The sequence below is a fragment of the Colletotrichum jinshuiense genome, chromosome 11, assembly GCF_051148585.1.
Source record: "Colletotrichum jinshuiense chromosome 11, complete sequence".
NCBI classification, from domain to species: Eukaryota; Fungi; Ascomycota; class Sordariomycetes; order Glomerellales; family Glomerellaceae; genus Colletotrichum; species Colletotrichum jinshuiense.
This window is the reverse complement of record NC_139304.1, coordinates 87,453-104,235: the sequence shown is the minus strand read 5'-3', so window position 1 is coordinate 104,235 and position 16,783 is coordinate 87,453. Positions and strand designations below refer to the sequence as shown.

The 16,783-nt window shown below is 51.1% G+C and overlaps 2 protein-coding genes across 2 annotated transcripts; one reads left to right on the top strand and one right to left on the bottom strand.

Moving 5' to 3' along the window:
- Positions 1-6,803: 6,803 nt before the first annotated feature.
- Positions 6,804-11,972, bottom strand: EsH8_XI_000018 (uncharacterized protein; the record flags this gene model as incomplete). The annotated part of the gene is made up of 8 exons (XM_083273926.1): positions 6,804-7,056; positions 7,380-7,894; positions 7,972-8,247; positions 8,357-8,810; positions 8,890-11,428; positions 11,520-11,625; positions 11,676-11,792; positions 11,847-11,972. 8 exons carry the CDS (start codon positions 11,970-11,972, stop codon positions 6,804-6,806), a joined length of 4,386 nt encoding a protein of 1,461 aa, XP_083120262.1.
- Positions 11,973-13,240: 1,268 nt separating this feature from the next.
- Positions 13,241-14,041, top strand: EsH8_XI_000017 (Chloroperoxidase; the record flags this gene model as incomplete). The annotated part of the gene is made up of 1 exon (XM_083273925.1): positions 13,241-14,041. One exon carries the CDS (start codon positions 13,241-13,243, stop codon positions 14,039-14,041), a length of 801 nt encoding a protein of 266 aa, XP_083120261.1.
- Between the last annotated feature and the right edge of the window lie 2,742 nt (positions 14,042-16,783).

The following is a 16,783-nucleotide window of genomic DNA, read 5'->3' as shown; positions in this document are numbered from 1 at the left end:
TAGTAGCGGTTGGCGGCTCGTTAGCTGGACGGGTCTGATGGGTGGTGAGATTAGGTGCTATGGGGGTGCGAAGGTGGGGGGTAGAGGGTGTGAGGTGCGGGTAGCATCGAAGAGCTTTGGTAACGTTGCAAACCACATAAAGGAATAGAAAAGCAAGGAGGATAAAAGCCGAGTGATTTCGGTCTCTTCACATGGTGGCTGATGGTTGCTAAGTTGATGAGAGTGTGAGGTTGGCAGTGGTTGATTAGTTGGAGATTAGAGATAGCTTGCTCGTTGAGGTTGACGGGACGTTGGGACGTACGGCGCGGAAGTTTCTTTCCTTAGATAGTGCCGTCGACTCAATGTACGGATTGAATTGTAGATTATTCACGAGCGAGCCAAGTATTTAGAGTGTTGAGTAACATGCTTGGAATAAATGAGGTGGCAGTTGACTCCGGCCCGGTTATTGATGGATGACATGGCGTAAGTTAGGTAGGGCGGGCGAATCTGCTGAAGGCAATCTGCTAGCCAAAACTGTCCAAGAAGAAATCCCTGTCGATGTGGAGGGCTCTAGAGATGGAGTTCAGGAGCGGTACGATAATGTCAGACTTGTTGCCTAGGGAAACCATCTGGGAGGCAGGCGGTGGTGGGTGGACAAGCGAATGGTGATGGATGGAAGAGCAAGCGGGTAGGAGGTCGTTGAAGGGGAAGGGTCGGAGAAAATAAAAAGGGAAGTAGAGGTGAAGATGGAAGTGAAAGGGGAGTTTGAACGGGAAGTCAGAGGCCCAGGCAGTAGTTTCGCACTGACCGCCAGAATATGGCCGTCACTCTGCCCTCGACAGTACGCTGACCTTGGGATAGTTCCCCATTCCAAGCCAGCGAACTTCTCCCTCGACATCCGCTCGGAAGGCTTTTGCACCAAGATCCTTATCACGGAGACTTCGCAGTGTACAACGAGAGATTTGTTAACCAGGACGCACTACTCAAGTGCAGCTATGCAGCTACAGAGGACACGGCGCTCAGGTGCGCTTCTACTTCTGCAAGCGTGGCCTTCCGGCCACGCCGCACCATCTCCGCCGACATATGGCGAAAGCAGGAATTGAATAGGAATGTTCGGTGAAGACGGTGGCCTGCAACATAATTAGTTTAGATTAGCATAGACCATGTCGGCATTGCGCCCGGAACCTCACTTGGTACTCTGGACTTGAAGTGCATCATCGTCATCATTGTAAATACTGTGTAACGTCACTACATTGAACAACAAGTTGTCCTCGCCATGTCTTTTTCCCGCGCAAGCGCAGAAAACCGGATTCCTCAAGCCGATGGTCCATACCACCAGTCCCGAACTGCCTTCCAAGGGCTCCAGGCTGGAGCAGATTGACTGCCTCTATGGTTGCTGGATTGGTACCCTTTCTCCCGCGCTTCTGCGAAGAATCGGGCTGCGTCTCTGAGGACGGTAAACCAGTCAAAAGTAACCTGAAACCACCTTTGAAACCAAGAAGGTTGTTCGTTGGCTTGGGATTTTGGGCTCTTCTTGGGTTGTTCCTCCTGCTGCTTCGTGGGTTCTTCATTGGCTTGTTTGTTGGCTTGGTCCTCGGGTTGTTCACCGGGCTGCTTTCTTGTCTCAGCGCCCTCAGAGTCATGTGAGTCGCCACTTGGGTTGTCGACTGTCGCTTGAGGCGAAAGCACTCCACCGTTTGTCGTTGAAGCCAATCGCGGCACCAAAGTGGCATTCTCCTCCGATACTTCCACCATGGTTTGTTGCAGATCAGACACAAGAACTCTCGCTGCCTCTGTGTCCCATAATCCCCTTCCTTGGGTTAATTCTCGAATAACTTGAAGCTCGCTTATGTCTATGCTTGCGTACTTGCGTCGAATGAGATCGCGAAGCTCGTCGCCTCTCTCGTCGGATTGTTCTTCGTTGCAGAGGACGCTGCTCCATGAAGCTTCAGAGCCCGTGCCTCCAGGGAGTCCATGATGGTAAATGGTGGCTCCATGAAGTCGACCAGGAGGGTTCAACAGACAATGAACTACATCATCATTCTCGAAGTCTGTAGTGAGAGCCCAACTCTTCTTAAAGGCCTTTTCCACCAGTGCATCCCATTTTGTGGTGACAATCGTGATGTTTTGGAAGAATTGCGGACCACAAAAGCATTGAATCCATCGCAAAGTGAACAGGTCATTGTTTTGAAGGCGCCCTAATGGCCCATAGACGAACAGAACACCAGCGACGGTGACGAATCGACGAAGGGTTGAAAGACATGCCATGATGTCTTGGAAGTTGCCTTCGTTGCCCAGATCGGCGGCTCCAAAGCCAGCGGTATCTATGAAGAGATACTGCTGGTCGTCAATGACAGCCGGGCAGATATGGTATTGACGGGTCCCTGCGTGATGGAATTTGGGTCAGCAGCCCAACTGGGATGAATTCAGTCCAAGATCAGATTTTGACTTACCGGACTTCAATGATTTGCCAACAGATAGATCCATCCCAGTGAGCTCATTGAGTAAGGATGACTTGCCCGTGCCCGACTGTCCCATGACGAAGATCAACTTCGTGTCTTTCATCCTAGATGCACGGTTTATTGAGAGCGCATTGAAGATGGAAGTTTCGACACTTACGTGCTCTTAATGAACGCCAAGACCGCGTCTGATACGCTACCTTTGGCTTTCGAGACGAGTGATTTCAGATGTTCAGAGGACCAGAACTTCCAGTTTGTCTTGGAGATATCCGGTCCTACCTTCGCAATTGCCCGCTCCGTAGGCTGGTTATTGTCGGTGGCCGTGTCGCTGCCTGCATTCAGGTGGTACGGTTGTCCACGACTGTGCAAGGGAAGGCTGGCAGAAGCCGTCGTAGGGCTTGGCGTACCAACAGGTTCGGTTTCCGTCGAGATGATTGTCATCCTGAACAAGATGAGGGTAAAAAAGGCTCGGTAGCAAAGTATGAATGTCAAAGATGGCGCTCGGAACGGAGACGATTAGAATAAGAAGCAAGCAGAATTCGGTTGCTCGATGGTCGTAATAAAACTTCATCATGAGTGAGGATCCACGGCCTACTTATAATATTCAGAAACTTTCGAAGCCAATCGCTCAATGGCAGACGGAACTGCCCTCCATTGTGCTTGGAGCCATGGGTCATTGGCAAGCTCATTATACAGCACAGCGCAAACCAAATTCGAACAGCACGCCGTCCCTATCGGCGTTGAGTATTCTTTGACGCCACCCAAAATGATGTTGATTCCGGTTGGCCCTTTGCGGTGGGGCAGCAATGCAGGCCTGGGGTAGGGACGCTTATCATAACCTAAATCAGCATGAGGGTTTAGAATCAAGCCAATGATATTGTGTCTACATACGCAACAAACGGTCGAGCCGAGACACACCTGCATGGCCAGCGCCACGTGTGAAATGCTTCCCAATGGCTGCTGTATTTGGCCATTCTGGCTCAAACGAGGCGGAATCCTGGGGCGAAGCAGACGTGCGACGTCGCCTGTCATCATGCATCAACAAGAGACAGGCTACCTTCTCTCAAGCAACCCATCTCCCACCTCGCTGCAGCACATTCATCCGCACATACTCAATCTGGGGGAACTTCACCTCTTGGATTCTACTTTTTTTGCATTACACTCATGGAGATGTCCATGCCCGAAGAAATCGACCAATCAATGATGGAACGTTTAGACGATGCTACGGTCCAAGCTGCTTTTCAAGCTGCCTTGGACGATGTTCGGCACGATGAAATAGAATATGGTACAACGTCAGAAAGCCGCGTGTTCGAAGGCCATCTCGGGCAGAACGAGTCGCTCAATTACTTACATCTCTCTCAAAATGATGTCGACCTATCTTTGCTACCCCAAACGGGCTTGCATGATGTGCAAAATCAGCCTGATTCGTCGATCTTTGATGGTTCTACCGACTTCGGTAACCAATGGCTATGGGAGCCTTCTAATTCATACCAAATTGCAGATGCTAGCTTCGACGTTGATCTCATTCCTCATTGGATTCCGTCGACGGTTGGACAAGATACGACCATGTCGCAATTTATAATAAGTAATACTGTCCCGTATGATAAAAAAATGGGATGATAGAACTGACTCTCCTCGCCACAGCACCCTCCATGGAAACTGGGGTTTTGGATCACACTAGTTCCTATCTTGCAGCTGCCGAGTTCATGACAGAACCTCAAGGTCTGATATGGGCTTCCGGGGCTAACGCCGAGATGAATACTGAACATCAAACTGTTTTTTGTGGAAATCAAGTATCTTTCCCGAGTGGAAACCCCAAGACAAACATCTTTGTGGTGAATGAGCCAATCCCCAGCCAAGAACAGGCTAAGGGGGAGGGAGCTATAACAACCAAGACGAAACGAAAGAAATATTCAGACACGTACTGGGAAATGCTGCGGGAAACCTATCTACGACGACTCTATTTGCAGGAAAGCCACACAGTCGACGAAGTGGTGTTTGAAATGCGTGTAATTCATGGACACACAGTTCGGTATGTCACTTATTTTACCACTTGTCCCGCCGCCTCAGACGATCAATGGCTGATTCAATCCGTCAGTAAATCCACACTCGAAAGAAAGTTCAAGTTCTGGGAATTCTCAAAAAACAATTCCAAGTGCCAAGTTTCGAGAGGGTCTGTTGCCCAACGCCGGCGTACCGCATTTGCGTTACCACCTACCAGCTCTTCAATAAAGGACCTGATGTTTGCTTCAATGAATGAAGCAAGACGCAAGCTGGATATTCAGAGGTCACATCCTGGACCTCCACCGACATATATCCAACAGGAGAAGATATTCCACGCCCTTGACCAGCTGGTAAAAGGGCTTTTCGCCTCAGGCAGCCGGGGCTGGAAACCAATGAATCCTCAGAGTACAAACTTCACGTCGCCGGATTTCGCCTTTGGCTTTACAGCTCCTGACTGGCAACTGGTCGCCGAAAAATGCCGCTGCGTCGCAATATTGGTTGATATGGCGCAATACGGAGAAGCATTTAGCATTGTAGAGGATGCTATGTTCATTTTGCAATCCGCCACGCAGCTTTGCAATCCGAGTTTCTTGGTTCACTTCTGGAATATTTCCCTGACGCTCATGGGTGTTCGTCTTGGACACCGCCGGAGTTTCCCATTATTCAGGTCTTTTCTGCTACATCTCCAGGTGATTCTATCTTCTTCTGTGGGTGCAAATCATCCAATGACCGACTTTGTCGCCTCACTGGCAGCTGTCACAATGTCAACTCCTACCGACCTGAAGACAACGTTGGGCCTTGCATGTTGGAAGACCATCCATGTCCTTGGAAGCATACTTGGCCAGGAACATGCCATTGTTCTTAATCTAACGATCTACTGCGCGAGGAATTGGAAAAGTCGATTCAGCCCCGACGAGGAGGCTATTGCATCTAGCTATCATCGACTGGGTGCTTCAAGTTCATTTTCGACGCGGTTTATGTCTGAAGATGATGTTTCTTTTCATTTCGACCGCCTTCTGGCAATCTTTAAGCCAAAAAACAATGTTGACAGTCTCATCCAACAGGCTGTTGATATTTGGACCGTAACGAAAGACAGGTGTTGCAAGAAGCCCCGTGTGGAAGATACATATGATTTGCTCTCCATACAAGCCTTTGCTTTCACCACTGAGATACTAGCATCTCATCATATAGAGAAACGAGGGCAAAATCGATCATCTAGCCTGGAAACAGGGTATGGATACTTAAGAGAGGGAATCGAGACACTGGTCAATGGAAGCAAAGAACACCAAATCCACGCAATGGTCCTGTCAAAGCGTCTGGAAAGTTACCTTAAAGCTTCCCATGGCAAAGAAAGAGCAATGAAAGAAAGAGAGCGTGGTACTCAGCTACGCTTGCGGATCAAGAAGATGCTGACAACTTCCGCGTGGGTTTCTGGTCAAGCACCCAGAGATCGGCCCAAGACTGGCGGAGCTTGGGCGAAGAAAAACCGTCAAAGTCGCAGAGAGAGTCGGCAAAAGTTAACCCTTTTACTCGACAACAAGAGACCGGAATCTAGGTAGCTGGAGCGGATCATCCCAATCTGGTAGCTATGAAGATTTTTAGATGATCGATGTTAACGTACTCATCTTGTCGAATTTGAATTAGGGTTGATTTCAGTATTCCTTTTCCTGTAAGGTTTTTGGTTTTAGAAGCCATTTCATTGCGTATTCATCTGCCAGAGTGGTTAAAATCGTGTACATGTAAATATGACGCCACAATGCCAACTTCTATTAGAAGATTGCTTGTTCATCACTGCATTACATCAGGGCTAGGGTTAGGACTTGCGGCAGAGATTGCAGAGGCTGAGAAGGTCGAAGCTCTCCAGCATTCCAGGCCTACAATCCTGGCGTCTGTTGGCGGCGTAGAGCTTATAATGATGTTTTTAAGCATCTGAGAAACTATAGATCTGTTCTCTGTTTGCTGATTATGAATAACCCTTCTTCTAGAACGCCTTCAGCCAATTCTAGGGCCGATAATTCCGGAACATGTCGAGTCATTGTTGGTTTACCCAACCCAAGAACTGCTGGAAATCCAACCGTACGGGAAATCGAGAAAGGCTTTTATAGATTGCGTTCAGCACCGCATCGATTACACATTGAAGAATCTTGCCCCTTGCTGACGCCTCACCGACGTCCTCCTAGACGACACGCCTCAGGACCAGGGTGGATCGCTAATATTTTATCAAAATGGACATCCACCATTTTATGCTTTTCTGGGGGTTCCTTGCGCTTGTGAAGGGAATAGGACAAGCGGGGATTGACCAGCCTCTTTTAGGCCCGCCCGCCCGGTAAAGTCAATCTGCATCAAGGAGAAGCGACAGCCCTAAAACCGCGAGCGCAAGGGATGCTTGGCGTGTAAGCACGCTCGCTGCTGCAACGCCGCCAAGTTATCCTCGGCGGCCACGTCTGCCGGTCCATCCCTTCGGTGAGGGTCCCATGGAATATTGAAAAGCTCGGGCTGCGCCGTCTGCAGATGAACGAGGAAGGTCAAGTCCTGCTCGTCGAGACGCGCGGCTCCACGCTTGTCGAGGGGCTTGCCAGCGCAAACGAGGGGCTTCGTTTTCGGCGTCGACAAGCTGATCGAACAATTCTTGCATTCTTTTGAAGCCAGTCTAACTTGTCTCATCGTCAGAAGTTCGTCTGCCATTATGAAAGATCAGTGTGCTGCGCGCCTCACGAGATATAAAAGACAGGTTCATGGCCGTTGTGCATGAGATATATCTAGTAAACATAATCAATCTAGGGCGGAACCTTGCACCCCGATGACATGGCCATCGGCTTCGGAGCCTTCTCAGCCTTGCCGCCACTACAACCACAACCGCTTGCGCCACCATCCGCGCACACACACTTGACCATGGCAAAAGTGCCACCAACCGAGCTCGGGCCCTTGGGCTGATACCAAGGCGGACAGAAGTCTGGCAACCCCTTGCCGACCGTGCGGATCTGGCCATACTTCACATCCTGACACTTCTTGTCAATGTAGTCGCTCTTCCCGAACCCGTCGAAGCGGATCTTCCACGTCATCGGGAAAGGGACGTACTCGTCCCACGCAGGGGTCAAGAACGTGTCAAATCCGGCCACGAAGATCTTGTCATTGAAGATCCTGGACGCCTTCTTCTGATCCTCCAACTTGTCAACTTGTTCCTTGATCCACTCCACGCGTCCGGGCGCCATGTAATTCGCGTAGCCTTCCGCGGTGGCCTCGAGGTGCACGCGCTTAAGCTCGCCCTGGGCCGCGGTACCACGGCGCGTGTTGCGCGTCAGGGCGATGAACTTTATCATCTGCGCTTGGCTGAGCGGGATGAAGTCGCGCGGGCTGAAGACCGCGTACTTGTCGGCGATCGAGAGCTGCAGGGTCAGGAACTTGAGTCTGGCAGTGTCTTGCGCTTCCACGGCGTTGGCGGTGGCAGGAGCCTGGGAACAGTCGTGTCAGTTATTAATCCAAGTGAGGTTTTGCTATCCGCGCCTGCCAGGTGAAGAAGCAAACTTACCAGATCCAGTACAACATATTGCCCCTCCTTGAGCGTTGTGGACTTGCCCTTGTACGGCTCGCTGACGAATTTGAATTGCCCGTCCTTGAGCACCTTGCGCACGATGGGCAAGTTCACCTTGGCGCGTGCCATGTCTAGCACCATCTTCTCAACAATGCTGTCCTCATCGGCCAGTGCGGCACGCTGGAGGGCGAGCCATTTCGGTTCGGCCTCGATGCTGTCGCCGTTGGCAACTTGGTAGAGGTCTTCCATGAAGCCGTCAAGCGTAGCAGTGAACTATGCAGAAAGAGATTGGTCAGCTCGACTCTTGTTACTGTATCTTGACTTCCGGAAATATCGATCCATAAATTCAGACGTTCAAAAGGGTCAGAGGGTCGGAACTCACTGAAACGACAGCATTGTATGTAAAGTCCAAAGAGACTAACAGCAAGATCGCCGCAGCCCTGGTCGGATCCGGCTCATGCTTGAGTACCTGCTTTGCCACAAACACACCCATCTGGTGCATCGGGTTCGTCTCCTCCCTGCCAAACAGCATGTTGGACAAGCCGAAAATCTGCTTGGCCTCCCAGATCGTGCCCTGTCTAGCAAGGCCGATCAAGAATTCCACCGACTTCTGAAATGCCTTGCGGCGCGCCATCCACTTCGTCTCGTCGGTATTGTAGGCTAGGAAGACTTGGCAGTTAGTGATGTGCTGGTAGATCTCGTTTTCAGTGAATGTTCCGTGTTGTGCGGCCTGCGTAAGCTTGTCTGGGACGGTACAAGTAGCGGGAACCTCGCGCAGTTTGTGACTGAAGCCGAGAAATGCCGCCATATAGCGGGTCACAACGGGAATAGCGAAGCTGTGAGTGGAGGATGAGTAAGTTAATAATCTTCCAGCTGAAAGGGACATTTCCAATATCAAATACATTCAGTACTTACTCTCTGGTTGCGTCGATTTGAAACTCGGCGTTGGTGATGGAGACAGATTCGCGCTTGATGATACATGTCATCAGCTTCGAGAGGTATGTCTTGAGCTCATTCTCAACACTCTTGACATGCTTCTTCAGAATCTTTGGGTCAAACTCGACTGGCCTCGCTGTCTCCCGATCAAGCACGTCTCTGAGCGCACGAGGCAAGTTCGCCTTGTAGCTGAACACCGGATTGGTGAAGTGATCACTCTGGTCTTTGAGAACTATCTTGATGTCTTCAAAGTTGTCCAGGTAGCATGGCTTATGGGGTTTCTCTGGCGGGCATGCGACAATGCTCGCTGCAGCCTTTGCGCGGTCGAAGCAAGGCCTGAGCTCGATGTTGGCCGTCTCCTTAAATTGACCGGCATAACCTTGCTGCTCGGCGTAGATGGCGTTCTGCTTGGCCGTATAAAATGGGTTAAACCACCTCAGACTGTCACGAGGCAGCCACCCTGGAAAGGCGCGCTGTATGAGCCGGTGGAAGACGGAGCTCTTACACACATTGTTGTCGGGTGTGACTTCTTTCATTCCCCAGGCCGTTAGGCTTTGGGTGTTCCAGTCGACGGTATAGAATCGATCAGACCTCACTAACGTGATGGCGTCAGAGAAGATGGCTGACCACAGCGCGGAGCTTGACTCTGTTGGCCCTGGATCCAGACCCATCTTGGCATCGCTCTCGCAGAAGATGCCTGGGTACAATTCAATTTTATCGGGCGACTCATAGAGATCTCGTAGGGCATTCTGGATGTCCTGGTTTGCAGAGACGCTCTCAAACGTGGTGTGGACTGGGAGCTCGAAAAACCTACGGAAATCGTTCAGTGTTCCAACCTCCCACTTGCGAGCCTGCATAATGCCCATCATCTCGACAGGCTTGAGACACTTGGGCACGTTCCGCGGGCCGAAGTTTGATAGAGGCTCGTCCATGGCCGCAGTCAGCTCATTGAGCATCTGCTCGTCATCAAAGAGGTTTGTGATCTCGTTGCGTTCAAAGTGTCTGGAGTTCGCGGCAGAGGGAGTGGCGGCGGCCGGGGCCTTCTTGGCCTCGGTGATGTCGACGTCTACACCGGTGCTGTCCATGGAGATGCCACTGTCTGAGTTATTTCTGCTTCGTTCGGTGCTGTGCCCGTCCTCCGAACTGGGAGTTGTTTTCGTGGCAGGAACGTCCGGGACGCCGAAGGTGACTTGCCACGGCTCCACGGGCTTGATGCCCTTCTGCTTCCCATAAGACATTACTCTGAGAAATTCGGGCAGTGAGAGGCGGTCGGGCTCCTTGATGCCGAGAGTGGCCTTCATATACTCCTCTGTGTACTCCTCGTCACGAAGTGAGATGGCGCAATGGAAGCGGTAGAGCAGGTTGAATTCGACAGTGACCTGATTACCAATGCCTCGAGTGGTCTTCTTCTGGTCAAAGTCCTTCCTCGGATCGAGGGTAAAGTCCGTGTTGAACTGGTGGAAACCCATCAAGGTACGGAGGTAGTCGTGGACGCTGATGTTGACATACATGCCCTGCGTGATGAGGCGGGCAGTGTTGAAGAGATCGTCGTCCTGCTTGTCCCACGCAGCCTGCCAAGCCTTCTTGAAGTCTGTACAATTCTTCTCAAAGGACTTCAAGAGAGCTGGCGACTCGCGTTCCAGCTTGTGGCACTTCTCTTTCAGCTTCTGCTTTAGCTGGAGTTCCACGTCCGCAAACTTCGTGTACAACAGCTCAGACTCGAAAGCCGTGATCAGATCAAGAGCAGCTTTCCTCTTCTTTTCAGCTGCTTCACGCACAGCCGTCTGCTCCGGTGTCTCGGAGTCCTGTTTCTCTGGGGCATCGGGGGCATCCGGAGGCCTCGCGGCGCGGACTTTGTCCCACAAGTCCTCGTACTGATCGCAGAGCAGTTTCACTTTTGGGTCGAGTGGTGCCTTGTCGCCTTGTTCATCCCGATCGGGGAGGTGTTCTCTGATTAGCGCGACTAATCGTGTGCCGCTGTACATTTCTGGCAGGCTGAAGCGGCCGTTCTCGTTGATCCGTAGAAGCTGTCTGGCAGCATAGTTATGATATCGGTTGTACATGACTAGCATAATACACACCCCAGGAGGCTGCCTAAGTAGACGGTCCTCTGCGAAGGTGTCGGGCTTGAGCAGGCCCAGCTTGTACTTGTCGTCGCGGACTTTTCGCACCATTTCTTCGGTATAGCCATAGAGAGGCGAGAGATCCAGATACGAAGAGGAGTCTGAGATGTTCTTGTCATCCTCGTTGGTGCGGAAGATGTCATGGATGATGATGGTGGCGTGGTACAAGAGCATTGATGATAGTCCAGACGGACTCTGGCGGCCCCCGGCTTCGCGAGCCATCAGCCGATCAAACAAAATTTCGGGGTCAGGCAACGCGCCGAGCGGAGCCGTTTTGGATGGTACCGTCTTTGCGTAGGGAGCACCAGCCTGCCCGAGGTGCGGGTTCAGGGCTGAGTTGAAGGACCCATCGGCAGTCCTGTACTGAAAGGCGTCACCTAAGTACGTGAGAGGAGCTGATGACAATAACGTCAGCGGAGGAAAGGCACGAGCAGAAGGCCAAACTTTTTCATGTCTTGGGGTTGGCAGTCAGGTCAATGTACTCACGATGCAGCATTTTGTCGTACTTGTCGCGCACTTGTTCGTTAATGAGCTTTTCACGATTAGTGCTATAGTTCGATAGGCTACCAGCAATCTGTGCAAGTCCGGCATTCTAGGCAGATCATTAGTGAGACACACCGCGAAAACCAGGAGAGAACTTACATCAAGACCTTTGCCTGAAAGCAAACTTCCAGCGATGTCACCCCAAGCACCCCAGTTCCTGGGAGCGAGTGCTGCCGCGAGATCTCCAAGCAGTCCGACCTTGTCCGTGGGCTTGTTCTGCAAGAGGATGTCAGTAAGGCCACATCCACACACACACGGTGCAGGACTTACAGATATCAGACTATCGCCGTGGAACTGGGCGTACTTCTCTGCATTCTCCCCATTCCTCAACTGAAGGGTCAGCTCCATGAGCTGGTCCTCCCTTGACGGGGTCTCTGCAGTTGGCCGTGTCGCCATGCTGGGCAGGATGTTCAGGCGAACTCCGGTAATGTGAAGGAATAATGAAGACAACAGCTGGTTAAGCCTGAAATAACCAGAACCCTGACTTGCTGAGTCCGAGATATTATGTATTACGTGGCCTGGGAAGCGACTTATACTCGATGATGGGTTACGGGGGCGAGCGACATTAATACCGTCGTCGCGTCAAGTAAAGAACATAGCGAGAGCACATCCTTGTCTGGGCCCCTTGATTGACTCCCCGCCAGCCCGCTTGCAAGTGAAATTACAATCTCACCGGGAATGCCTGGATTTCGGCACACATTACCTTCCGGCACATACTACGTACAAGGTTTGAGCTTGTGATGGGCTCAGAACCCTGGCCGACGCTTTCGTCCTGGATCAATAGTCGCCTTTAGGTCTATGTACCTTCAGATCGTGAAAAGAGGCAGCATTGATATGGGTAATTCGAGTTGCAATCCAATACTCGTAGATAGTTGAAGCTAGTTAAAGTGAAAAGCCCAATGCACATATCTCGACCATGACTCTGTAGCTGCTAGAGTTCAAAGCTGAGCGCATGTGGAACCTAGCGGCTGGCTGAAATTCTTGTCGTGTATCTGCCCGCCTGCATGCATACTCCAGTCAGCCTCTTTCTGACGCAGATTTCCAGCTGCCAGAATTTCAGTAGAAGCATAAGGACCGAGCATGTCTTGAATCCTGAGAGTTTCTCCAAAAGCTGTCTCAGACTCAGACCATCGACGGACTGCTGGCGAGCTAGTTTCGGGGCCCTTCCCAAAAACGATGCGGGGGTTCAGCTAGAAGCGGGCTTCCCGCCCGGGCTGCCATGTGATAACTCCAACATGGAATTCTGTTCGATGCTACTTTCCCAAAACACACATGACAGCAACGCCAGGGATGATCTCGTAGCAAATGCCATCCAAGCTTTTGCTCAATTGTAGTGTCTTAACGTTGCCAAGATAATACCAGCCCAGTTAAATAGTAGAAGTACTAACAGGAAAGGGTCTTGCCGAAATGCCCAGGTGAGAAAGCGGCCCAGTACTGGTTTAAGCGTGTGCTCCTCGCTGGTCCCTTACCCCACGGCGCTTTACAAGATCGCTGCTGTACTTGTACCACAGGAAACCCCCCCCCTCCCCCCCCCGTCTTGAGAAGGTCGTTTACCAACATCGCTCTATCGCAGTTTCTGCCAGCTCACTAGCTGCTGTGATCATTTTTTTCTTTACCTGGTCTTGTCAAACCACATTTTGATTCTTCTCTCTCCCACAATCGCAATGTCTACCTCTACCCCGGTTGGCAAATATGTTCGCAGCCCAGACAGCGCCAGCCGCAGCCCCTGCCCAGTAGTCAACGCGCTCTCGAACCACGGCTATATCGAGCGCGACGGCAAGAAGATCTATATGGCCGATCTGACCGCGGCGATGCGACAAGTGGGAATGAGTCCTTTGCTCGGCTCCATTTTCGCCGTTCCAACCTACTTCGAGTACCACAACCCGGACAAGGCCTACCTCCAGCCTCCTGTCAGTGTATGGCGGAAGTACTTGGGCTATCTCATGAACCCCTACACCTATTTCTCTTACTTTGGCTGCTGGAATCCGCAGCAGTACGACGAAAGAGGCAAGAAATATCTCAACCTTGAGAATCTCGCCTCCCATGGTGCGATCGAGCACGACATTTCTCTCTCTCGCCGCGACTACGCTCAAGATCAGGGCAACAACAAGCCGCAGAAAGACCTGATCGATGACATGATCAACTGCTCCCACGACGGTGAGACACTCACCATCGATGACCTAGCCAGGTTCATCAAGGCAAGGATCAAGCAGCAGCTCAACGATAATCCGGACCTCGTGTACGGCCCTGCCCAGCACCAGGTCAACTGCGGCCAGATCGCGCTCATGATGGGATGCTTTGGTAACGGCCAGACTATCTCTGTAAAGTATGTTCGGGCCCTCTTTGTAGACGAGAGGTTGCCCTTTAAAGAGGGCTGGACTAAGCGAACATGGTGGTCCATGGGCGTATACGAGTTCTTCACGTCGGTGACCAACCTTGTTAACAAGGTTAACGTCACAATCTAGATGCAGTGGATAGGGCAAAGATCGATAACAAGGGATATCTTTAATAAACAATTGAGTAGCTTCTAGTAATAGTCAATGGATATGGCTGGATAATCTGTCGCCGCTCACTTTTTATCTGACATAACCCAAGTCCCTGGCAAGAGTGAACATTGAACACCTACAAAACTTATGACTCGTTTCTGCAAATGCAGTGTAGTGAAGCATGATTTAAATTCAGAACTTGTTAGACGCGCCTTGTTCTTGAACTATCAATTGAGGGAGCATGCAATCACGCCAAGCAGAGAGTGCAAAGGCTAGATGCTCAAAAGGTCCAGACGCTTAGAACGGCAGACACTGAAAGGTCTAGGGAATCTCAGGGACCAAAGCTCACGCACACTGTCTCCCAGAAACAGCTAGCAAAGGCCGCATGCCCAACTCATTTGCGTTGAATCCTTGCTCCGTGGTATCTGCAGCTCGGCATCCCAGACTGTCGCTCAGCCAACAAAATATTCAAACCACACATTCCTCTAGGTAAATACAAACTTTGACCTTTTCAGCTAGCCCCGAATGCTCGATGCGGCCGCCGCGTAAGGGCTGCCTAGCTGAGACACGGCCGCAGACGCCAAATGCAGCCGTCCAAGTTGCCCTCCAGCCAGCTGAAAATGACTAAAATGCACATGTCTTGCTTCTCTAGGTATGGTACACCAAGCACAACCGCTCATCGGCTGAGGTTAATGTGCCCCGCACGCATGCATGCATGCAGCAGCTCTAGTGTAGGGTGATAATCTTAAAGTAAACTTCACGTGGCTGGCTGAACGAAATTGAGTTCCATAGCTTTAACCCCACATTGCTCATCCTCTTGCCCGGCCGCTTGGAATTGCGTGTTGCCGGTAGGCCTCGGAGAACAAATCACGGCACGGAGCGGGCCGGTACGAAGGGTTGGCTTCTCAATTTTCAGCAGGAACTTGATGCCGGCTGAAATGGAAACAGCACGCCATGGAAATTTCAGGATTCTGGGTTTAGCTGCCTATTGTTTTTGTTGCATTCTTATAGAAAAGCGTGCACGCCTAGTAGGGGGAGCCTTGCGGTATCTCATCTCTCGAGGACCCCGACAACGATCAAGTCTACACGTGTCGTCTTTCGAAACCGGTTCGATTACGGGTGCAATTTAAACTTAGGGTCTCTGCTCGCCTCCTGTAGTTGATCCAATGGCGGAACCTCCCAGTTCATGATAATGACCCGGATCGACTTGAAACTCATAGCTATTCGTGTTGCAATGCATCGTCGGCTCCTTTTCGCCAACCAGGCAAAAGCGCGCGCTCGCCAAGCGCGATGTTTCAAAAACCGCACCCCGCCTCTAGTAGATGCCGACTTTCAAGTTCAGACAGACATATTTCTCCCCATCAGGCCCCAGGAGAGGGGGACTTGGAGGGGTGATCCCACACACCAAACGGTAGCCAGTTATTAATAGTGTTAAAGAAAGTTGTGCCAAGAAGTCGAGGCAAAGAGAAAGAGAAAAGGCAGGCCGTGGCTGGGTGTCGGTTGAGGCGAAAATGGACGCTTCAGTTTGTGAGTTATTTGACAGCCGTTGGCGGTTCTAGAGCCTTTTGCAACCAACGAATGTATTTAGATGGAGATGCGGAAATTGCCCGCTATTCGCAAAAGAGAATCACAGCTTACTAAAGCCAATTTGGGCGAATAACGACATTATGAATGTTGGTAAGTTAACGGCGCGGTAAGAGTGGTTGAATGGATGGGTGGATGAAGGTTTGCAGGCGTGCGAACGGGAAAATCCTTGGCATTGGCAGCTCCTAGCTTACACAAAACACCTGGGCCTTATCAACTGTGCAGTATTACGTATCGGTGAAGCTATTTAGTGTCGCCTTGAACGATGGGGGTTTTTGGACGTTGGTCGGTTGGAAACACGGTGCTGATTGCGCAATAACAATCGTTTGTTGATGCTATCCCGAAGCCCCACCCTAAAAATATGCCTCTAAGAGCTTTTTGGCGGTCGTCGCAACCTGTCCTGGCAGCAAGCATGAGGAACGGAGTTTCACTTGAGCACGTCAATGAAACATAGGGCAGGGGCTAAATAATAGGCGTGTGGCTGCCACTTACTATCCAGCACTGTTGGTGTATGTCGCATGCAGTCAACGGCGCCTGAACATCCTCATCTCTCCAATCGTTGCGGCGATATAACGTGCCGTCTATTGGTCATCGTCTTGAACGTTAGCAGCACATCGTTAGTGTTGAACACTAAAGGATGCGTATCCTTATCACACGCCTTCAGCGCCATGTGGATCAGGGTCTCGTGGGCCGTGTCGGAATGCGGTCGTCAGAGTTGGCGGCCATGGTAAGCAACCTGAACGCAGCCAGAGTTGACATACCCCACACACACGGTTTTTAAAGCTGTTATGCCTTGATATGTCAAAGAGTTGATATTGATGCCGCCCTTGGTAACACCCAGTCGGCGAGTCGCTGGCTTCAAGGCAGCAACAGAACAGTGGTTCTGGCTTGGATTGCATGCATTGTGATGGCCATGTTCAGACCGACCTTGAGACGAGCAATGGTGTGGGTGACTAAGTCGACTTTTGCAATTGCATGGGGTGGCGGGCATTAGTCAGTCGTTGGTGCTGTCGTAGGGTTGTGGCGTGTGTGCGGCTTTATCTTTTAGTTTACGCTTTCTGCGCCACATCCACAGGTTGCCAGGCATCAGCCACTTGTCGTTTATCTCACTTACCTAAGCAGTACGTAGCTTCACCC